The 24,986-nt window shown below is 37.4% G+C and overlaps 1 protein-coding gene across 3 annotated transcripts in view; it reads left to right on the top strand.

Moving 5' to 3' along the window:
- SCFD2 (sec1 family domain containing 2) overlaps positions 1–24,986 on the top strand; it is a 421,592-nt gene that overhangs the window by 50,662 nt on the left and 345,944 nt on the right. For all 3 annotated transcript variants that reach the window (XM_041724100.1, XM_041724101.1, XM_041724102.1), the window contains exon 3: positions 23,123–23,250. In XM_041724100.1, the coding sequence (XP_041580034.1) occupies positions 23,123–23,250 (128 nt within the window). The remainder of the gene's footprint in view (positions 1–23,122; positions 23,251–24,986) is intronic.

Raw genomic sequence — 24,986 nt, 5'->3', positions numbered from 1 at the left:
ACTCATATGGGTTGTTGGATCCTAGAGTGGAAATGAGGCAAAGTTTAGTAAACCTGAAATATGAGTGGTCAATACGTCTTTGTTGTTGTGAGCCACTGAGATTTCTTTTGGAGTCGTTTATTACCACAATATAACCTAGCCTATCTTGATTGATAAATCAGGTAATAAAATCCCAGGATGGTAGAATTTCAGGTGACTTTACTTCCTTTAACTTTTATGTGTTTGAATTCTTTAAAAATACATAAAATTTATATATTCAGAAAAAAAATAAAATTATTTTCATTGTGGAAAAAATATTTAAAAGGTTGAAAAATAATTGGGGACAATATTTGTTGCTAGTAATCTTCCATAAATTACCTACAGTGTTAATATCGATAACAAGGAACTCATTGAGAGTAGGAATTTTATTTTGTGGATTAAATGCATTATGCTCACCACTTCTAAGTTTTTAATTATGATGATCTCTATATATAATTTCCAAATTGTTTTTTTCATAGTAATATCACTTTAGAATATTTTTATTTTTTACATTTGTTTATTTGTTTGTTTAAGTAATCTCTAATACCTAATACAGTACTTGAACTCACAATCCTGAGATCAAGAGTCATACACTCTTTCGACTGAGCTATCCAGGTACCCCTAGAATACTGTTCTTTATAACTCAATTTATTAAGTATTTTCCAAGGATATAGCTGGGTAAGAGCTTCTGTAACAGACATTTTGCCCATTTTCATAACTGATTACTAAATTTTTCTCGTTGACAGAAACATTGACTCCTAAATTTAGATCTATTTTTTCCCCCATAATTTAGGTATTTTGCTCTTCTTCTATGGAAGAGTAAAGAATACTTCATGACAGTTTAGTGTTCATTAGGGGTTAGCTACTTTACTTATCCTCTTAATATAATCACCCAAGCAATCCTTAAAGTGAGTATCATTATTTTTATGTTAGAAAGGAGAAAAACTGAGGTTCATGGAAGTCAGTTACCGTGTTGAAGGTTATAGAACCAATAAGAATACTGTGTCTTTTGTGGACATTGCTGCTTTATAAACATAGGGGTGCAGGTGTCTCGGTTTTTCACTACATCTGTATCTTTGGGGTAAATACCCAGTAGTGCAAATTGCTGGGTCATAGAGTAGTTCTATTTTTAACTCTTTAAGGAACCTCCACACAGTTTTCCAGAGTGGCTGCACCAGTTCACATTCCCACCAACAGTGCAAGAGGCTCTTCCCCTTTCTCCACATCCTCTCCAACATTTGTGGTTTCCTGCCTTGTTAATTTTCCACATTCTCACTGGTGTGAGGTGGTATCTCATTGTGGTTTTGATTTGTATTTCCCTGATGGCCAGTGATGTGGAGCATTTTCTCATGTGCTTGTTGGCCATGTCTGTGTCTCCTTTGGTGAAATTTCTGTTCATGTCTTTTGCCCATTTCATTATTGGTTTGTTTGTTTCTTGGGTGTTGAGTTTGATAAGTTCTTTATAGATCTTGGATACTAGCCCTTTATCTGATATGTCATTTGCAAATATCTTCTCCCTTCTGTAGGTTGGCTTTTAGTTCTGTTGACTGTTTCTTTTGCTGTGCAGAAGCTTTTGATCTTGATTAGGTCCCAGTAGTTCATTTTTGTTTTTGTTCCCCTTGACTTCATAGATTCTGTTGCATTGATCTGTGTGTCTGTTTTTGAGCCAGTTCCACACTGTCTTTTTTTTTTTTTTTAAGATTGTATTTATTTATTCATGAGAGATGCAGAGAGAAAGAGAGAGAGGCAGAGACACAAGCAGAGGAAGAAGCAGGCTCCATGCAGGGAGCCTGATGGTGGGACTCAATCCCAGGTCTCCAGGATCACACCCTGGGCTGAAGGCAGCGCTAAACCATTGAGCCATTGGGGCTGCCCAGTACCACACTGTCGTGATGATCACAGCTTTGTAGTACAACTCGAAATCCAGCATTGTGATGCCCCCGGCTCTGGTTTTCTTTTTCAATATTCCCCTGGCTATTCCCCGGGTCTTTTCTGATTCCACACAAATCTTAAGATTATTTGTTCCAACTCTCTGAAGAAAGTCCATGATATTTTGATGGGGATTCCATTAAATGTGTGAATCGCCCTGGGTAGCACTGACATTTTCACAATATTAATTCTTCCAATCCATGAGCATGGAATATTTTTCCATCTCTTTGTGTCTTCCTCAATTTCTTTCAGAAGTGTTCTATATAGTTTTTAGGGTATAGATCCTTTACCTCTTTGGTTAGGTTTATTCCTAGGTATCCAAACTGTGGAAGGAGCCTTGGTGTCCATCGACAGATGAATGGATAAAGAAGATGTGGTCTATATATATAATGGAATATTACTCAACCATATGAAACAATGAATACCCACCATTTACTTCAATGTGTATAGAACTGGAGGGTATTTTTTTTTTAATTTTTATTTATTTATGATAGGCACACAGTGAGAGAGAGAGAGAGGCAGAGACACAGGCAGAGGGAGAAGCAGGCTCCATGCACCGGGAGCCCGACGTGGGATTCGATCCCGGGTCTCCAGGATCGCACCCTGGGCCAAAGGCAGGCGCCAAACCGCTGCGCCACCCAGGGATCCCAGAACTGGAGGGTATTATGCTCAGTGAAGTAAGTCAATCAGAGAAGGACAAACATATGGTCTCATTCATTTGGGGAATATAAAAGATAGTGAAAGGGATTAAAGGGGAAAGGAGAGAAAATGAGTGGGAAATATCAGTGAGGGTGACAGCACATGAGAGACTCCTAACTCTGTGAAATGAACAAGGGGTAGTGGAAGGGGAGGAGGGCGGGATGAGGGGGTGACTGGATGATGGGCACTGAGGGGGGCACTTGGCAGGATGAGCACTGGGTGTTATACTATATGTTGGCAAATTGAACTCCAATAAAAAAATATACAAAAAAAAAAAAGAGAATACTCTGTGTCTTGAGCCCAGGTTCTCATTACAGAATTAATCTTTTGTTAATTTTTATTTTTTTACATTAAAAGCTATCTCCATATTTGTACTTTACTTACAGAAGGCTGACACTTTCAGAGTGGGATAATATCACTTTCTTTTACTGCCAGGATTATATATTTTTTTTTTCTGGGACTTTATCACTGAGTACTATTGTGTAACTGTTCCAATAATGGCATTCCTGATATTAGAATTAAATTTGAATAATTGCTTTATGACCATATTAATGGTGGGATGAAAAATGGGATTTTTCAGAATGTAGCCAAAATCTATTCACACCCAGCACTAGTCTGTGACTAAATTTCTCTGTTACTCTGAGGAGCACAATATAGTCTCTGAGGAATTCCCCAGAGTTTGGCTTTGCATTTATAATTTAGGATTTTCTTTGTTTTAAGTTTCCTATGCTTTAAAAAAATGTTAGGCTTCACATGGAAGAAGCCACAGGTCCTCAGAGCCTACATTTAATACAAAGATTACTGTGAGTGTTTTTAATTTAATTGTTTCAGCAGCTCCCAACATAATTTTTAACTTAGGAGAAGAGCTGTGAGCATTTAGGTACTTGGCATTATTGAGCTTTCTCCTTGCATTTACTTAGAACAGTGTTTCTAAACTTTGTTAATTGGAGAGCTACTTGACATCATTCTTTGAATTGAATGACAATTCTTAATTTTTTTCAAATAATTTCAAGCATCCAAAAAAGTTGCAAGAATAGTATAAGAAATATTTTTCCTCCTTGAATCATTTGAAAATAATTTGCCTATCTCCATCACCTCCATACTTTAGCATGTAATCTTTCAAAGAAATATTCTCCAATGTATCACATCATGAAATTAACACTGATACATCACTACTATCTGATACACAAGTTTTGCCACTTATCTCAATATCCTTCATAAAAACAAAGGGATATTGGTTAGAATCACACATTGCATTTGTTTGCTATGTCTCTTTCGTCTCTTTTAACCTATAACAGTTCCTGCATCTTTCCTTGACATTCGTGACCTTAAAACTTTTGAAGAGTACAGACCAGTTATCTTGTCAAATGCCCTTCAGTTCAGATTTGCCTCATGTGTCCTCATGATTCGATTCAGATTATACATTTTTGGCAAGAATATCAAACCAGTAATGCTCTGTTCTCTTCATTGCATCCTACCAGGTAGCACACAATTTAACCTTGTCCACTCATGGTGATAACTTTGATCACTTGATTAAAGGAGACATTTTGAGATTATGTTAATATGCTTTTCCTCATCAAACTAACCCAGTGGCTTTAGCATCTATCAGTATTTCCTGGCTGAATTATTTCCAAGATGTCCGTTCCTTTTGGAGTATGTTCCAGACACTTATACTTGTAATCCCTTCATTTTGTTTTTCTTTTTTTTTTTAAAAGGATTTTTTATTCATGAGAGATACAGAGAGAGAGGCAGAGACAGAGGCAGAGGGAGAAGCGGGCTCCCATGAGGAGCCCTATGTGGGCTTGATCCTGGACCCCAGGATCACGCTCTGAGCACTCAACTGCTGAGCCCCCCAGGTGTCCCTCATTTAGGGTTTTTATTCTGAATTCCTGTTTCCTTTTCTAACAGGGTAGTTTTGGCTGCCAAAATCTAGAAGAAAACCTGAAGATTCCTTTTTACTCTATTCCTTAAGCATGGAGCTTTGTGAAGTGGTTCCCAAATTTTTGGATTTCATGGAACAGAGAAATTAAACAACATAGAACTTTCTACTCTTTATTAGTCAAATGAGGTCCTTTAGTTTTGTCATACATCACACACACCACATTATTTATCTTAGAATATTGGAAATACTTTAAATCAAATAATTTAGCTTTATGAGAAGTTACCTCATCCTTGTAAGTAAAAATAATGTGTTGCTATGCAAATGCAACTTCAAAATAAATCCTCTTTTGTACCCCTAAAGAGATGGCAGCCACTAAACCCCTCTTGGGAAAATAACTAGTATTATATGTCCTGCTCTCCTCAGAGTTGCATTCCTATTAACACTTTAATGCTGTTCTGTATTTCTAAGGTGTCAAGGGAGGTAGGAATTATATGTGAATTAAGATGGTAAATAATAGAAGTAACATAAATTCACATTTCACCTGAACCACAATTTAAAGCAAAACCAGTGAGGATAAAACATAAAAAAAAGAATAAAACATGACTATGCTAATATTAACAAATCGAGTTTTCCCAATTTAGTATATTTGAAGCTTCACACCTATGTATGTATAGATAAAATGGTGTCACTTGTGGTGAGTAGGGTAATAAATACCAGATTCACTGTATCATATAGAATAAAAGGTTATGCTCATTTTGATATGACCCTTCTTCATGGAGTGGTGTGAGGGAAGGGATAAAGTGACCAGATGAGTTTGCTTCTAAGAGCATCTATAAAACTGTCACTAACTCTTTATCTTAGAGTTTCTTGCCACATGAAAGAATCCTTAACTTTCCTGTTCATAGTTTAAAATCCTCATAGTGATGGGTACCTGAGTGGCTCGGTTGCTTAAGCATTGAACTCTTGATTTCTGCTTAAGTCGTGATCTCAGGGTTATGGGATCAAACTCTGTATGGGGTTCCACGCTCAATGCAGAGTCCACTTGAAGTTCTCTCTCTCTCTCTCTCTCTCTCTCTCTCTCTTTGCCACTCCCTGTGCTCACTCTCTCTCTCTCAAAGAAATAAATTTAAAAAATTACTAAAAAAAAATAAAAATAAAACGCTCATGTTGAGTTCATCTGTTCATCTGTTTATGCATTAGAAATCCATATGAAAAACAATTGTTTCTATGGATTATTGTTTGCTATGAAGAAATTTTGAATAAGTTTGTTTTGATTATGGTATTATCAGTAATGAGCTGATAGAGATACGAATAAAAAAAGTTTATCTGTACTGAGATGAATGAAGTTCAGTTACCCCCACTTATTTTATACAATGATTAAGCAATTTATATGTTATGTTCTGGTCCATTCCTTCCTCCGCCCTTCCATTATGGTTTTTATATATTTATTTATTTTTGACATTGGTGTTTAAATACTGTTTTCCAATTTTGTGGGATTGAAAATTTTTTTTTAATTTTAATCATCTGGTGCTCATCATGACAAGTGCACTCTTAGTCCCCATCATTTCTGGTCCATTTTTTAAAGAGGTTGCACATGCCTCTTGGAGTGCTGAATGAAGGACAAAATGATGAACTAGAGTATTCCTTGGAAAGAGATGAAACTTTGATTATATATCAGTTGGAGATTGTTCTTTTATTATTCTGAACACTAGAAAGCTTGTGTGCATTGTTAATCGTGGGATTAAACAACGTTTTATCTTGGATTTTATTTAATTTCCTTAACACGTGGTTGTGATTTCTGTACTATTAAAAACATTCCAGGGATGCCTGGGTGGCTCAGCGGTTGAGCGTCTGCCTTCAGCCCAGGGTGTGATCCTGGAGACCCAGGATCGAGTCCCACATCAGGCTCCCTGCATGGAGCCTGCTTCTCCCTCTGCCTATGTCTCTGCCTGCCTCTCTCTCTGTGTCTCTCATAAATAAATAAATAAAATCTTTAAAAAAAATAAAGACATTCCAATACATTTATTCTCTGGAACCAATCACACACAGATAGATTTTCTGTTAGCTGTGGATTGATACAGAGGACTATGGATTTTTTAGGACATTTGTTGTTTTTGAATACCAAACCAAAAGTATATAAGTCACAATAAGATTATTATGTTAGTGAAAAATTTATAAGAGATAATACATTTATTCATGCTTTTAAAATGACAGGTTTTTCCTCGGAACAATGAAAACTAAATTTGTATGGTGCTATATTCTTGTTGAGCAAATAATGAAAATCACTTTTCTGTGGTATAAGAGATATATGGTATCAATGAAACTTGAGGGGTAGATACCAGTGACTTGTTCCAAGTATGAGCTGCCTTAGGGTTTGTGTTATTTCCACTTCATCCCTCAAATGTACTCCAAGGTGATATTTGGGTTAAACATTTTAAAAATCATCTTAGCTTTTTCAATAATGTGTTTGATAGTTTTGAGAATATTCTTTAACAAATGTTACAGCAGATACAAAAGCTCACTAAAACAGTCTCCTCCTTTCAGCTGTTAAAGCAGGAGGGACTGTTTCTGTTGCTGTGATTTTTTTTTTTTTTTTTTGGTGTCCTTGAACAGCTTCTGTGCAGTTTTTATTTTCTAGTCACTATTGTGGCATAGCTGCTTTTCCAGCAAAACCTCAGGACCTTGAACAAGGTACTTAATGGCTCATAGTCACAGTTTTCTTCTCTGTAAAAGTTAAGCACACTGGGTGATTTCTAAGAAACCTTTGATTTGAATTCCTTTTACTTTATGATTTCCATGTGCTGTGTTCAGAAAATGAAGTCCAGAACAGGAATTACATGAGGACAGTGGCTTTATGTCTGTTTTGTTCACTGTTGGATCCTCTTTACCCAAGATTAGGGCTTCTGCATAGTGGGAACTCATACTTCTTGATAAAATGAACGAAACCCAATGTAAGAACCACTAGTAAGAAGAAATAGATGAATTATATTTCTTTTTTTTGATGAATTATATTTTCATTAAAGTTAAATTTTATCTTCATACTCTGAAAGCATTATAGTTTTAGAGTCTAGTTGGGGTTATTTTTGTAAGACTGGCACTATATTTATATATATATCTTCTTATTCAGCAGTGTAAGAGTATATCTGATTCTAACCCTTCCCTGGTAAAATTCTTTAATGGCTCTCCATTGCCCTCTGGATAAAAACTATCACTTTTATCTTGTTTTAGAAAGCCTTCTCAGATCTCCTCCCTGCTAACTTTTAGACTTCAACTTCTCTATCTTTTCCTGTTACTTCCTTCCTGACCTTCCTATATATGCTCACACTCTTGGCTGCAGCTACACTAGACTTCTTTCAAATCTTCAGACTGATGCTGACTCCCTTTGGTCATTCTACATATTGCTCTTTCTTTTGGCTCACCCCCATTTTTATCTTTGCTTCCATTGATAGTAGTTTTATTTCCTATACCAGCTCATAATATATTATCTTAAAATTACTAGTTTAATATCTACTTCTCAAAAAAAAAATAAATCTACTTCTCCAACCAGACTTTGGAAGCTTGCTAAGAGAAGGCCTGCACCTGACTTGTTCACCCTTGTACACTGTTGTAGTTCTAGTGCCTGGCACAGTTTATGGCCCATGGCGTGTTAGTGGTCTGAGTGCACTGCCATCCATGGGCCCAGGATGCTGTCATTCTGATAAAACCAGAATGCTGCTGTTCTTAATACCCTGTGTCCACTCCCAATTCATGAAAACAAATTCTCTTTAATAAATATAATTTGATTTAGTGACAAGTGTTATAAATAGAATAAAATATGGCAAGTGGGATCTAGAATAAGAAGTACAGGGCAGCACGGTGGCCCAGCAGTTTAGCGCCACCTTCAGCCCAGGGGCTGCCTGGAGGCCAGGGATTGAGTCCCATGTCAGGCTCCCTGCATGGAGCCTGCTTCTTCCTCTGCCTGTGTCTCTGCCTCACTCTCTGTGTGTCTCTCATGAATGAATAAATAAAACCTTAAAAAAAGAAAGTGCCACATTCGTAGGGTACCTGGCTGGCTCAGTTAGCAGAGCAGGTGACTCTTGATCTCAGAGTTGTGAGTTTGAGCCCCATGTTGAGTGTGAAGATTATTTAAAAATAAAATCTTAAAAAAAAAAGGTGCCACATTAGCTAGAGTGGTCAAGGAGTGAACCCTTGAGTGGTATCTAGAACAGAGCTAGCATTTGGTAGTTATGCAATAAATGTTTGTTGAATGAATGAGACCTTATTAGTAAACATCTGGAAGAAGAGGGTTTTAGGCAAAGGAATAGCAAATACAAAGGCCCTGAGTTAGGAATACACTTTGACCCATTGAAGGGACTGAAATCAGGCCAGTGTGACAGACTAATGGATGAAGTTGAGGTAAGAGATGAATTTGTACATAGATAAGGAACTTAGATTTTAGTGTAATAGTTGTGGGAAGCATGGAAGGGTTTTGAGAAGGAGAATGATATGTTCTGATAGTTTTAGGAAGTCACCCTAGTCCAGCCATCCTCAGTTCTTGCCTGAATTATGTAGTAGCCTCTCATCGAGAATTCAGGTCCATTCTCTACAGTGAGTGATCTTTTTAATGCAATGTGATCAGGTCAGTCTGTTGCTGAGGATTCATCAATTGTCCTTGGAAGAAAGTCTGCAATCCTAATGTAGGTTATCAGGCCTTGGGTAAGATTTGACATAAACTGAGGACAGTGACATACAAAATCTTTATACTCCATTCGTATGTCTCATTTCCTCAAAAAGGTCTCAAATTCTCTTTCAGGACTCCTGACCATATGTTGCTCCTGCCTGGACTGCTCTCACTTCATTCTTTAAGTGGCCAACACCTATTCCTCTTTTGGGGTTCACTGTCACATCTTCAGCCACCCCTTGACTGCCACACTTCCGCACTCAGACCACGTTAGGTGTTGCACTCTTCCAGAGCGCCCATTCTCTGCTTTGTCACCTCTGTGGGAGCATGCTCGGTTCCAGCTTCCCTGCTAGATTGCTAGCTCCACGAGGGCAGGGCCCACTTGCAGCTCTGGTTGGCCCACAGAGAGGGCTTCTATGTGGAAAGAAGGAATGGATGAAGGACTGCTTTCCAGTACCAAGGGTCTACCTCATATATTTTTCTGTGTTTGTTTTCTCTCCTATTGAGATGAAGGTTAACGATGGGTAATTTTGTTAAATATGAGGTAATTGTTTAAAAAAGTAGTCAAGAGGAAAGATGACTGTTGAAAGCTCTGTGAGTAATTTAATGGACAAACCTACCTTCAGAGCTCATTAAAATCACCACTGATGGAAACCATTATTCCCTGCTGTGGAGAACTGTGACTCAAATTGCTCTATGTTTAAAATTAGTTGATAATCTTTGTTGTTGTTGTAGCTGTTATCATTGTATTCCTGTTAGAATACTGTGACTGTTACTGCAAATCCTGTGAGTGAGCATAACTTCCCATGCACGCCATGAAGAAGCCAATTCTCTTGAGTTTAGTCACAAGATAATGGTGTGCATTCATATTTCACCCTTAGTCTCCTAATTGCATGCCTTCCATTTGACTGAAGTAGCACCATGATTCAACATTCAGCCATCTCTTAAAAATTAATTCTGTCCTCTTTATATTTTATTTGGTGATGACTATTTCCTGTTAGGTTCTAGCAGGCTGCATTTGACATTTTGTGCATGCCAAACCAAGGCAGCTTCTAAGATTTCATTTATAGTTGAGTAATTCTGGTGAATAAAGAGCCAAGAATTGACTGAAGAGAACATATCTTCATGTACAGAACATATCTTTATGACACTTAGAAAAGCTAAATCTAGCAAGTTATTATTATGTGTATATTGCTGGCTTCTAGGCTTCTTCAAACATCACAATTTGGCATAATAGCTTAATTTTTAAGATAGTACAAGATACAAGATAATCAGCTGATCATAAAAGAGCATACATTTTGCATATATTTGACATTTTATGTAGTTACTGACAATATTGGAACTAATTAAATTTCATAGTCATAGAATGGATTTTTTCCATAGGACAAATATCCTGCCTTGTATTGTATACTTCAAGGAATCTATTGAAAAAAATTGTTTTCTAGTAGCTATAACGAAATGAAATTAATCTTATTGGAAAACTTGACTTTAAAAACAGAGAAAAGGGTAGAAATTGTTTAATAAATTCTGCAAGCTGTTGGCAATGTTATTTCATTAACATTTTATTACTATCACTGGATTTGAGAAAAAAAATAATTTTAATAAAATAAATAACAGCATAGAATATTTACCCATCTTTAACTGAGTGTCACAAAGTTAATCAGATTGATACCTGTGGAGATGCTTGGGTGGCTTAGTCTGTTAAGTGGCTGATTCTGGATTTTGGCTCAGGTCATGATCTCACAGTCCTGAGATGGAGCCCTACATGGGTCTCCATGCTCAGTGGGGAGTTTGCTTGAGGATTCTCTCTCTCCCTCTAACCCCTGCTCATACTCTCCTTCTCTCTCTCAAATCAATCAATCAGTCTTTTAAAAAATCTTAAAAAAAAAAAAAGTTACCTGTGAACTTGGAGAACCAGGGCTTAAAAGAAACTATATATATTTCTAGTTAGAAGTCCAAGGAAACTCAGACATTAGCATTCTAGTTCAAGCCTTTTATTTTACAGAATGGTGTGGAATCATGCATGGTTAGTAAATGGATTTTGGAGTTTACAGGGACCTGGGTTCAAATCTCTACTTATTGGTTATGTGATTTGGGCAAGATATTTCATCTCTTTAAGAATCAGCTTTCTCTCTCACAGAGGAAGACATAGACATGGCCAACATGCACATGAGAAAATGCTCTGCATCACTTGCCATCAGGGAAATACAAATCAAAACCACAATGAGATCCCACCTCACACCAGTGAGAATGGGGAACATTAACAAGGCAGGAAACCACAAATGTTGGAGAGGATGCGGAGAAAAGGGAACCCTCTTACACTGTTGGTGGGAATGTGAACTGGTGCAGCCACTCTGGAAAACTGTGTGGAGGTTCCTCAAAGACTTAAAAATAGAGCTGCCCTACGACCCAGCAATTGCACTGTTGGGGATTTACCCCAAAGATTCAGATGCAATGAAACGCCGGGACACCTGCACCCCAATGTTTCTAGCAGCAATGTCCACAATAGCCAAACTGGAAGGAGCCTCGGTGTCCATCGAAAGATGATGGATAAAGAAGATGTGGTCTATGTATACAATGGAATATTCCTCAGCCATTAGAAACGACAAATACCCACCATTTGCTTCGAGGTGGATGGAACTGGAGGGGATTATGCTGAGTGCAGTAAGTCAATCGGAGAAGGACAAACATTGTATGTTCTCATTCATTTGGGGAATATAAATAATAGTGAAAAGGAATATAAGAGAAGGGAGAAGAAATGTGTGGGAAATATCAGGAAGGGAGACAGAACATAAAGACTCCTAACTCTGGGAAACAAACTAGGGGTGATGGAAGGGGAGGGGGGTGGGGGGTGGGGGTGAATGGGTGACAGGTACTGAGGATGAGCACTGGGTGTTGTTCTGTATGTTGGTAAATTGAACACCAATAAAAAAATAAATTTATTATTAAAAAAAAAAGAATCAGCTTTCTCATTAATGAAATGAGGCAATGGTACTTATCCTGGAGGGTTGTTATTCAATAAGTATTGCCTATGACATAGTAAGTTCTCAACAAATGAAAAAAAAAGAACAATTAATTGAATTACTCAAGGTCACTGAAGCAGCCCATAGCTCTTTGTTTAGAGCTGTTTTGGCCCCAAGCTCTAAACCTTGCTTCCTTTCTTATTGACAATGAATGTTGGGCAAGTGGCTTCCTGTTGTCTCAGTCTTATTAGTGGTCAAATAGCTAGAAGCCATTTCTTCTCTCTTTCCTAAGGAGAAAATAAATGGTAAATAAGAGCTAGATTGTAAGTAATACCTCAGGACCATTTAGACTGTAGGTATTTGTCTGTTTCTTCTTTCTTTTCTTTTCTTTTCTTTTCTTTTCTTTTCTTTTCTTTTCTTTTCTTTTTTTCTTTTCTTTTCTTTTCTTTTCTCTTTTCTTTTTTCTTTTCTTTTTCTTTTTCTTTTTCTTTTTCTTTTTCTTTTCTTTTTCCTTTCTTTCTTTCTTGAGAAAGAGCATGGACAGGGGGAAAGGTGGAGGGAGGACTTCCCGCTGAGCTGGGAGCCCGATGGAGGCTCCATCCCAGGACCCTGGGGTCATGATGTGAGCCAAAGGCAGACACTTAACCATCTGAGCCACCCAGGTGCCCCAGTTTTTGCCTTTTCAGTTATATAAATGATATTTATGCAGAATGATTTAAAATTCAGCAAAGTCATGGAGGGAAACATTTAAAGAAAATGGAATAAAAGTGGAAAATGACAGGCATTGTGTAGCAAAGTGACTGTCAGTGGCTGTGGGTGACCTACAAGGGAAGTAATGTAATTTTTTTTTCATTTTCTTCATTTTTAAATTTAAATTAAATTGATTAACATAGTGTATTATTAGTTTCAGAGGTAGAGGTCAGTGATTCATCAGTTGCATATAACACCCAGTGCCCTCCTAATGTCCGTCAACCAGTTATCCCTTCACCCTCTCCCCTCCAGCAACCCTCACTTTGTTTCCTATGGTTAAGAGTATCTCATGGTTTGTCTCCATCTCTGATTTCATCCTTTTTATTTTTCTCTTCCTTTCCTTATGATCCTCTGTTTTGTTACTTAAATTCCACATATGAGTGAAATCATATAATTATCTTTCTCTGATTGATTTCACTTAGCATAATACTTTCTAGTTCCATCCACGTTGTGGCAAATGGTAAGATTTTATTTCATTGATGGCTGAGTAGTATCCCATCGTATATATACCACATCTTCTTTATTCTTTCATCTATAGATGAACACCTAGGCTCCTCCCATAGTTTGGCTCCTGTGGACATTATTGCTATAAACATTGGGGTGCAGGTGCCCCTTCGGATCACTATGTTTGTATCTTTTGGATAAATCCCTATTGGTACAATTGCTGGGCTATAGGGTAGCTCTATTTTCAAATTTTTGAGGAACCTTCATGCTGTTCTCCAGAGTGACTACACCAGCTTGCATTCCCACCAACAGTGTAAGAGGGTTCCTCTTTCTCCACATCCTCACCAACATCTGTGATTTCCTAACTGGTTAATTTTAGCCATTCTGACCAGTGTGAAGTGGTATCTCACTGTGGTTTTGATTTGTATTTTCCTGATACGGAGTGATGTTGAACATTTTTTTCATGTGTCTGTTGGCTGTTTGTGTGTCTTCTTTGGAGAAATGTCTGTTCATGTCTTCTACCCATTTCTTGACTGGATTTTTTGGTTTTTGAGTGTTGAGTTTGATAAGTTCGTTATAGATCTTGGATACTCGCCCTTTATCTGATAAGACATTTGCAAATATCTTCTCCCATTCTGTTGGTTGTCTTTGGTTTTGCCAGCTATTTCCTTTGCTGGTGAAAAGGTTTTTATCCTAATAGTTCATTTTTGCCTTTGTTTTCCTTGCATTTGAAGACGTGTCTAGCAGGAAGTTGCTGCAGCTGAGGACAAAGAGTTTGCTGCCTTTAGGATTCTCCTCTAGGATTTTGATGGATTCTTGTCTCACATTTAGGTCTCTCATTCATATTGAGTCTATTTTTGTGTATAGTGTAAGAAAATAGCCCAGTTTCACTCTTCTAAATGTGGCCGTCCAATTTTCCCAACACCATTTGTTGAAGAGATGGTCTTTTTTTCCATTGGATATTCTTTCCTGCTTTGTCAAAGATGAGTTAACCATAGAGTTGAGGGTCCATTTCTGGATTCTCTATTCTGTTCCACTGATCTATGTGTTTTTGTGCCAGTACCTTACTGTGTTGATGATTACAGCTTTGTAGTACAGCTGGAAGTCTGGAATTGTGATGCCTCCAGGTTTCATTTTCTTTTTCAAGATTGCTTTGGCTATTTGGGGTCTTTTCTGGTTCCATACAAATTTTAGGATTGTTTGTTCCAGCTCTGTGAAAAATGTTCATGGTATTTTGATAGGGATTGCATTGAATGTACAGATTGCTCTAGGTAACACAGACATTTTTTTTGGTATATTTTTTCATTGGAGTTCAATTTACCAACATATAGTATAACACCCAGTGCTCATCCTGTCAAATGCCCCCCTCAGTGCCTGTCACCCAGTCACCCCCACCCCCCACCCACCTCCCTTTCCACTACCCCTTATTCATTTCCCAGAGTTAGGAGTCTCTCATGTTCTGTCTCCCTCACTGATATTTCCTACTTATTTTCTCTCCTTTCCCCTTTATTCCCTTTCACTTTTTTTTATATTCCCTGAATGAATGAGACCATATAATGTTTGTCCTTCTCTGATTGACTTACTTCACTCAGCATAATACCTTCCAGTTTCATCCATGTTGAAACAAATGGTGGGTATTTGTCGTTTCTAATGGCTGAGGAATATTCCATTGTATACATAGACCACATCTTCTTTATCCATTCATCTTTCGATGGACACTGAGGCTCCTTCCACAGTTTGGCTATCCTGGCCATTGCTCCTCTGAACAGTGGGGTGCAGGTGTCCTGCCGTTTCACTGCATCTGTATCTTTGGCGTAATCCTCAGCAGTGCAGCTGCTGGGTCCTAGGGTAGCTCTATTTTTAACTCTTTGAGGAACCTCCACACAGTATTCCAGAGTGGCTGCACCAGTTCACATTCTCACCAAGAGTGCAGGAGGGTTCCCCTTTCTCCACATCCTCTCCAACATTTGTTTCCTGTCTTGTTAATGTTCCCCATTCTCACTGGTGTGAGGTGGTATCTCATTGTGGTTTTGATTTGTATTTCCCTGATGGCCAGGGATGTGGAGCATTTTCTCATGTGCTTGTTGGCCATGTCTATGTCTCCTTTGGTGAAATTTCTGTTCATGTCTTTTGCCCATTTCATTACTGGTTTGTTTGTTTTTTGGGTGTTGAGTTTGATAAGTTCTTTATAGATCTTGGATACTAGCCCTTTATCTGATATGTCATTTGCAAATATCTTCTCCCATTCTGTAGGTTGGCTTTTAGTTCTGTTGACTGTTTCTTTTGCTGTGCAGAAGCTTTTGATCTTGATTAGGTCCCAGTAGTTCATTTTTGCTTTTGTTTCCCTTGCCTTCATAGATGTATCTTGCAAGAAGTTGCTGTGGCCAAGTTCAAAAAGGGTGTTGCCTGTGTTCTCCCCTAGGATTTTGATGGATTCTTGTCTTACATTTAGATCTTTCATCCATTTTGAGTGTATCTTTGTATACAGTGTAAGAGAATGGACCAGTTTCATTCTTCTGCACGTGGCTGATAAGTTTTCCCATCACCATTTATGAAGAGACTGTCTTTTTTCCAGTGGATAGTGTTTCCTGCTTTGTCGAATATTACTTGACCATAGAGCTGAGGGCCCATTTCTGGGTTCTCTATTCTTTTGCATTGATCTATGTGTCTGTTTTTGTGCCTGTACTACACTGTCTTGACGATCACAGCTTTGTAGTACAACTTGAAATCCGGCATTATGATGCCCCCGGCTCTGGTTTTCTTTTCCAATATTCCTCTGGCTATTTGGGGTCTTTTCTGATTCTACACAGATCTTAAGATGATTTGTTCCAACTGTCTGTAGAAAGTCCATGGTATTGATAGGGATTGCATTAAATGTGTGAATTGTCCTGGGTGACATTGACATTTTCACAATATTAATTCTTCCAATCCATGAGCATGGAATATTTTTCCATCTCTTTGCATCCTCCTCCTGTTCTTTCAAAGAGTAACACAGACATTTTAACAGTATTTGTTCTTCCAATCCATGAGCATGGAACATTTTTCCATTTTTTTGTGTCTTCCTCAATTTCTTTCATGAGTGTTCTCTAGCTTTCAGAGTATAGATCCTTTGCCTGTTTAGGTTTATTCTTAGGTATCTTATGGTTTTTGGTGCAATTATATATGGGATTGGTTCCTTGATTTTTCTTTCTTCTGTCTCATTGTGTATAGAAATGCAACTGACTTCTATGCATTGAGTTTATGTTCTGCCACTTTGCTGAATTACTGTATGATTTCTAGCAATTTTGGGGTGGAGTCTTTTGTATTTTCCACATAGCATATCATGTCCTTTACAAAGAGTGAGAGTTTGACCTCTTCTTTGCCAATTCGTATTCCTTTTTGCTGTTATGATTGCTACTACTAGACTACTAGTAGTATGTTGACAACAGTGATGAGAGTGGACATTCCTGTTGTGTTCTTGGCCTTAGAGGAAAAGCTCTCAGTTTTTCCCCATTGAGAATGATATTCATTGTGGCCTTTTCATATATGGCTTTTTTGATATTGAGGTATGTTCCCTCTATCCCTACACTCTGAAGAGTTTTAATGAAGAAAGGATGCTATATTTTGTCAAATGCTTTTTCATCATCTATTGAGAGAATCATATGGTTCTTGTCCTTTCTTTTATTAATGTGGTGTATTGCATTGATTGATTTGCAGATGTCTTTTGATTAGAGCATTTTGCACTTTTACATTTGAGTAACTATTGAAAGATATAAACTTAGTGCCATTGTATTACCTATAAATTCACTCTTTCTGTATATTGTCTCCTTTCTTTTATGGTCTGTTACTTTCGGGATGTCTATTCACCTAAAGCATCCCCTTTAATAGTTCTTGCAGGGCTAGTTTAGTGATCACAAATTATTTTGTTTTCTTTTTGTCCTGGAAGCTCTTTATCTCTCCTTCTTTATGAATGACAGCTTTCCTGGATAAAGTATTCTTGGCTGCATATTTTTCTCATTTAGCACCCTGAATATATCATATGAGTCCTTTCTTGGCCTGACAGGTCTCTTGGATAGGTCTGTTGCCAGTCTTATGTTTCTACCTTTATAGGTTAAGGACCTCTTATCCCTGTGCTGCTTTCAGGATTTTCTCTTTGTTTCTGAAATTTGTAAGCTTAACTATTATATATTGAAGTGGTGATCTATTTGTATTGACTTTGGGGGGGGGGGTTCTCTGTGCCTCCTGTTGAATGCTTGTTTACTTCTCCAATTTAGGGATATTTTCAGCTATAATTTTCTCCAGTATACCTTCTACTCTACCCTCCCACCCCTGTTTCCTCTTCTTCTGGGATCCCAATTATTCTAATATTGTTTCACTTTATGATATTACTTATCTCTTGAATTCTCCCCTTGTGATCCTGTAGTGGTTTATCTCTCTTTTTCCCCAGCTTCTTTATTCTCCATCATTTTGTCTTCTCTATCATTAATTGTCTTTTCTGTCTCATTTATCCCTAGCAGTTCGCCTCCATTAAAAAAAGTTATTTATTTATTTATTTATTCATTCATTCATGAGAGACACAGAGAGGCAGAGACACAGGCCGATGTGGAACTTGATCCCAGGACCCTGGGATCACAACCTGAGCCAAAGGCAGATATTCAACCACTGAGTCACCCAGGTGCCCAAGAGCCTCCATTTTTGATTGCATCTCATTAATAGCCTTTTTTATTTCAACCTGATTAGGTTTTAAGTTCTTTTATTTCTCCGGTAAGGGATTCTCTAGTGTCCCCATGCTTTTTTTTTCAAGCCCAAGTAGTATATAATCATTATTCTGAACTCTAGTTCCGTCATCCTACATATATCCATTCTGATTAGGTCCTTGGCAGTCAGTACTGCTTCTTGTTCTCTTTTTTCAGGGGAATTTTTCTGTCTTGTCATTCTGTTGAGGGAAGAATAGATGAATGAGAGAACAAAATACTAAAACAACAACAAGGATTCTAGAGAATTATATACTAAACAAATCAGAAGAGATAAAATAATAAAATTTTAAAAAAGAAAAGAAGAATATCAGACAGGTGAACAGAATAGAGCAATACATTTGGTTCTGGGTGTATTTTGGTCTGTTAGAAGAAACTACATCCCAAAATTGTAAAAAAAAAGAAAAACACATGTATGTGTATACATATACACATATATACATACACACATATATGTATAGACATATATATGTTTCAGATATGTGAAAAACATGTATGTATATATGATATATACACATGTATGTATATATATTTACACAATATATATACAAAAATTAAATACAATGAAAGGATAGAATGTAAGTGTAAAAACAAAAATTAAAAGACATAAAGAGTTGATAAATTAGTTGAAGAGGAAAAAGAAAAAAATTAAAATTGAAAGACTAAATAATCATGAGAAAACAATCTTGAATTCTATATACTATTTTCCCCTAGCCCTGGAGTGAGTTTTGCAGTTCTGTGTGATCAGTAGACCTAGTCTTAGCAGGATCCTCTAGGTGATCCTCTGAGGGAGGGGCCTGTTGTGTAGATTCTCAAGTATCTTTGCCCCAGGCGGAACTGTACCATCCTTGCCACGAGGCCAGGCTAACTAATCTGGTCTGGATTGTTCTACTGTGGCTTTTGTTCCCTGAAGGTTTTCTGTGGCTGATTCAGTTTGTATCATTATGAATTCAGCATTATGTATTGTTGACCTTTTTATGTTACAAAATGAAGCTCCTGGGAGTGTTTATCCACACATGTATGCAAATATTTGGAAAAGAGTAATATAGTTCCAAAACAGGCTTCCTTCAATGTCTTATGAGAAAATTTTGACCTTTGATTTTTTTTCTTACTACTACCACTGCTGCAGCTACTGCGATGTCTATGGAGTACTTAGTATGTGCCAGGCATTGTTATAGGTGCCCTAGACATATTAGCACAGTCAATTTTCGTAGTAATTTGCTGACTATGTATGATTATCATCCCCGACTTAACAGAGGAGGAAACAAGTACAGAGAGGTTAGGTAACTCTCCTGAGCTAATGAGTACAGAACCAGACCCTTTATTGTTTGGCTCCAGAATGCATGCTTCTACAGTACTGCCTACTACCACTCTATTACACTGGCCCTGTTGCGATAGCACTCTGTATATTGCTTATTCCCTCATCAGGAAAACAGAAAATTTGCACAGTTGGAAAGGATAAATAATTGAATTAAATACACTGTTAACGATTATAGTGTGTGGATTTAAATTAACTTCTTCTGACTTATAAAATTTGACATCAGGAATTGATTTCATGTGAAGTTTCAATAGTGTCCAATGTCTATTGGATCACTCTTATGAGCCCCACTAGAGAAAGGCAGTGATGAACTCCCACACTCAACTCAGATGCTGATATAGGGGTAAGCGTGTAAACCACCACACAACAGTAACAGTGTGACTTGGAGAAGAAATGCGTGCAGGATACAGCAGACCTGCCAGTAAGTACAGTTGGATCTTCTTTAGAGCCAGTCATTCAGAGAGCCAGAATTAGTTCATGCGTGTTAACTTGGTAAACTTAAAATGATTGTGGATGATGTGTGGGTCAGTTTGATGTGTTTAGGAAACTGTGTTGTTCAGGAAGAAACATTAGGAACTGTCACACATATCTAGACAATCAGAATTGTTTATAGTCACAAAATAATTTTCAAGGAAACATGCCCTGACTCTGCATCAGTGTTAGAGATCATGGAAACCTTATGTATTTCTTGTAAAATGTTTCAACAGAAAAGAGCCAGAGAGTACAAGCCCTAAGTGATGTTAGGGAATATAAGGAAATCAGGATTGTATGAGAAACACTGCTCAGTGTAATTAAGTGAAAGTACCTGAATATATTACAATCCTTTGAACACATTGAATTTTGAGACAATATCATTCATAGCCATGAGTCACAGCCATCACAACAAACATATCTACTTACATTTTTTGTGAATCAGGAAAGTGCTTTGTATGCATTATCACAGTTAACCCTTACAACAGTCCTGTGAGGTAATCACTGCTGTTCCCTCTGTCTCACCGATGGGAAAATGGAGGAAAACAGAGTTAGTTACGTGTGCAAGGTTATACAACTAGCAAGCATTATTCATTTACTTTTTCAGTATTTGTTGGGTATACTTACCAGGGCCCTGGTACTATTCTAGGGAGTCAGGACTTAGCAATGAGTAAAACAAACTTTCGTAGAAGGACCTTACCTTCTGTGAGGGAGGTAGACAACAATAGATCAACTTGGAAACCTATGATCAGTCAGATGGTATTAAAGATTATGTAGAACAGTGAAGCCCAGGAAAGAGGAGAAGGTAAGGTGCTGGAATGGGCCGTTGTTACTTCTTTATACAGGATAGCCAGGGGGACCTCTCTGATAAGGCAACGTTTCAGCAGACACTGGAAGAGAGAGAGGGATACATGTAGAGGAAGAGCATTCCTGGCAAAGGAGGGGAAGAGGTGCCTGTACTTGGAGTGTCTGAGGAAGATCAGAGAGGCTGTTCAGTTGCTATGGGTGAAGGGAAGAATGGTCAGAATTTGAACCCAGATTTCATCTGACCCCAAAGCCCACATTTTAACCACTACAGTAATCTAATGGGGCAACCACAGTATTACATAACCCACTGTGATTTTGGAGACACTCTGTATTAGCAAAATGCTTGCTCTCACAGAAAAGAGGAGGGCAGTGAAGGTCTACTCTAGAAGTTGTGTGTAGAGTCAAGAATATGTGAGAAATCCCTGTGGTTTGGGGAGAAGTGCTTTGGAGAACAAAAGTAGGGCACAATTATGGACCATAAGTTTGGAAATCTGGAAGTATACCTCCCCTGCTCAGATTACTTCTTTATTGTCTTTATTGTGGTTCTTTATTGTCTTCAGAGTTTTGGGGAAATTATATAGCTTTCCCAAAGACCCATATGAAATTGATCTAGTTTTGAGTGATGATAAAGACCATTTTCATTACTGCTAAGCTATGCTGCTCTTTTCAGAATGTGAAAGCCATTGCATAGTCCTTGGTTTCCTGTCACCTACAGAATGATAAGCCTTGGCAGGGAGGGCAGGGCCCTACGTAGAGTCGCTCCTTCTTTCCCCTTTGCCCTTATTTCTATTGCCTGTCTTCTTGCATCCTGGCATGGAGCAAAACAATACTCCTTAGTTCCATGTGCATAGTACTTTGTACTGAAATGACATTCTTCCTCTTATTTTGTGCACAAGATTTTATATCCTCCTTGAAGACTATACTGTTTTCCCTCCTAGACTGAGTTACAATTTTTTGCCTTCGCTGCTTTGAGAGCTTACACATCTCTATACTTGCTCATCATTTCCAGTGGAAATCATTCTTTGAGTCCCTGCCTTCCTAGCCAGGATTAGAGCCCTTGGTCTGCGCTATCAGAAAAATCCAAGGAAGCATGGATATGCCTCTTATCACATTTTGGGACAATTATTTTTCTGCCTCTTCTTTTGGGCTCTGTCATTGAGAGCTTATGCATCATTTTTAGCTCTATGGCAACCAACTGAGAAGAACACTTGGCATATAGTTATCAGTTCATTTCATTTAAACCTAGAATATTAGATGCTGAGTTCTAATGATGACAGTTTTGTTCAGAGCAAAATAAGTAGAACATGTTGAGCAGTGATGTTAATTCACTCAGAAAAAAATAGATGGTAATAAAAATAGTACTACTTAATGAAAGATTATTTTGTGCCAGATATAAAAGTCATTGCTGAAACACATTATTCCATTATTCTAAATGAAATTCAAACTTGAAAGGTATACCTTATTAGGTATAACTTTTAAGCTAAATTAATGTCGTATTAGATAGAACTTTTAAAACTAAATTTTAAAAAAATGCATTAAAAAAAAATGCATTCATTTTCAAACTCTTGCAAACTGGATAGTAGGAGGTGTTAGTGGGGCTTTAAGTGGAGGGAAAATGTCCTTAGAAAGGGACAGTTGTCATCTTTGTTTTTTTATACTCGGTTTTTAAAGCGTTACCACAAATGTGTATACTTGGCTACATGCAGAGATCTTCCGGAAGGAACACTGTACTCATTTATAATTTGAACATGGCATGGTGGGTGAGACAGAGGGCTGTTGGAAAAGTGAGCCCAGATGAAACCTTGCATAATGCAGCGCTTCGTGCTGGATCAACGGTTAATTGTGAAGGCTTCAGAAGTGCCATCCTTACAACCTAAGGCCCAAAGTGGGCTGCTTAAGGCCATGGTTGCTTTGCCGAATTCCTGACTTTCATTCAGTAGAAAACCCATTCATTAGGAATTCTATTGAGTAGTTTTGGAACAGGAATGCTCATTGCTGTTTGCTTTGTGTTTCCCAGACAAGTATGCTCTCTCAAACTGATATGCTTATAATCCCTGCTAAATCATTTTTAGACATGTTTTTAATTTTGGCTTACAAACCATTTATATGTTACTCTAGCAATGTTGAATTATAGTCTGAAATATTTTTAAATGAAAATCCTCAAAGCAATTTATCATACACTTTTCTAATACTTCTCATAGCACAATGTAGCTTTTCTTCCCCGTTTCTGGGAGGAGGGCTTGATTTTCTTATCTCCTTAATTTCTCAAAATTTTGCACTGATTAAAATGGATTAGATATTCTTTATTTAATCCTAAGACTTAAAGCCTATCAGTAGGAAAGGTTACATTAGTTCTCAGAAAGGATATTTAAGAAATTGTTTTGCTTTCAACTCTTTTCGTTATCCAGTAGAAATTTATTCTAAAGCTCTTTTGTGGTTTTATTGCAGTGACACAGCTGCCAAAGCTCTGTGGGAAGCCTTACTGAGCACCAAGCATAAAGAGGCAGTGATGGAAGTCCGGAGACATCTAGTGGAAGCAGCAAGCAGAGAAAACCTGCCAATCAAAATGAGTATGGGTAAGTATATCCTCTTCTAGGACAGACAGTGATCAAAGGCTCTGGGGAACTTGACTTAAGCTTCTCTAAACTATGGGCCAGTCTGGCCATTATGTCATCTCAGTGAAAGTATTGAAGACATTTGTAAGCTGTTGAGAGAGTAGGCAAGGAGTATGGACACACAGCCCTCAGGGTTCAGGAGTGACCCTCCTTTCTTAGACTCAACTTTGGGAACTCCTTGCTTACAAAGAGTAACATATTTAGTTTTTTTATTTGATCTGGAGCTATCAAAATTCGGCTGGACCACCTCCTCTTCATTCTGTTCCATTCCTACTCCGCTCCTTGCCCCCACCTACTTATTGTGGATATGAAGGGTCTTTCATTAGTTTGACTTGAGTCAACTATTGTGCTGACAAAACAATTGAGTGGACAGACATGTTCTGACCCGGCCCTTCACTCTTAGCGTAGTCTGCTAATTGTCTACTCACACAAGTGCTGTCTCTTCTTTAACCAGGGTGTTACATACTACATCTTTCTCATTTCTCAGGCTTTTTTTTTCCACTTTCACTTTTGTCTTCAGTATTAGAAGAATCTGGCTGCAATAGAATTTGAGTTTTAAATGGCTTTTTTTCTTTTGGCTGAAAAAAATCAGAGGACTCGTGTTTTGGTTTTAGAAAAGGAATCTGATGTTTTACTTATTTTTAAAATTAAATAGTTTTCTTAACATGGAAATATTTAAATATGGACTTGAATCTGGTTAATAGGTAGAATTTAATTCTGAAACTTTCAGAAGTTTATTTCTTTAAAAATAAAAATTTTCTCTTACCATCTTACTGGATGGGAAAGTTTTTCTTTGCTGAGATTTGTAGCCCAAGTTCTTGATTATTTATAAGTATAAAAATCAAACTATCAAGATGAAATAGAAGAATGAAATTTTAAAAGTAAAAGAATGGGTGAATATAGAAGGGGAAAAAGTTATAGGATCATGATAAAAAAATATCATGACTCTGAGTGTGTAAGGTGACTATATACAAGGGCTTTAAGGAGCATAATGATGATAGAAAAGTAAAAGTAACTAGCATTTATTGAGTCAGGTTTTCATCTCTTTCCATGTGTTAATCTCATTTAATCCTTAGAGTAATTCTGCAAAATAAGGACCATTAATATCCCATTTTTCAGAGAAGGAAACTGGTATTGAGAAAAATTAAGTTGCCATTTAGCTGATAAGGGGTAGGACTACAATTCACATTTAGACATTCTGATGTGAGAGAGTATACTTTATTTATAAAATCATCCTATTTCCATATAACCAATGCCAGAAATCCTATGTGTTGTTTTGGAGTAGAAAGAAAGTGCTTCTTTGAGACTATCCTGGAGTTTAACTATTAATTCTCCCTGCCCTCCTTCCCTCCCCCCCTTCTCTCTCCCTTTTTCTGTCCTCAAGTCTAGATACACATTGATAAGTGTGTTTACTGTATAGAGTTCCTTATCCATGATCATGTTGAAACAAGAACAGGTTCATATTGTGAATCAAGAAAAGTAGGATTGCACAAAGGTTTTGGTGATAAGGTTGATTTATATTGCATTTCAATGATGTAACCTTATGATGCTATCACAGAGCCTAAGTCAATTTTGATTGCTCAATATAGGACTCTTGAAAGATCAACATACTTTACTCTTCTAAAGGACTGTATCTTTTAAATAATATCAAAGCCAGCAATAAATTTTTTAAAAAGACTGGCAACCCTATGAGGAAT

This window comes from Vulpes lagopus, chromosome 12 (genome assembly GCF_018345385.1).
Source record: "Vulpes lagopus strain Blue_001 chromosome 12, ASM1834538v1, whole genome shotgun sequence".
NCBI lineage: Eukaryota > Metazoa > Chordata > Mammalia > Carnivora > Canidae > Vulpes > Vulpes lagopus.
This window is presented reverse-complemented; position numbering and strand designations above follow the sequence as displayed.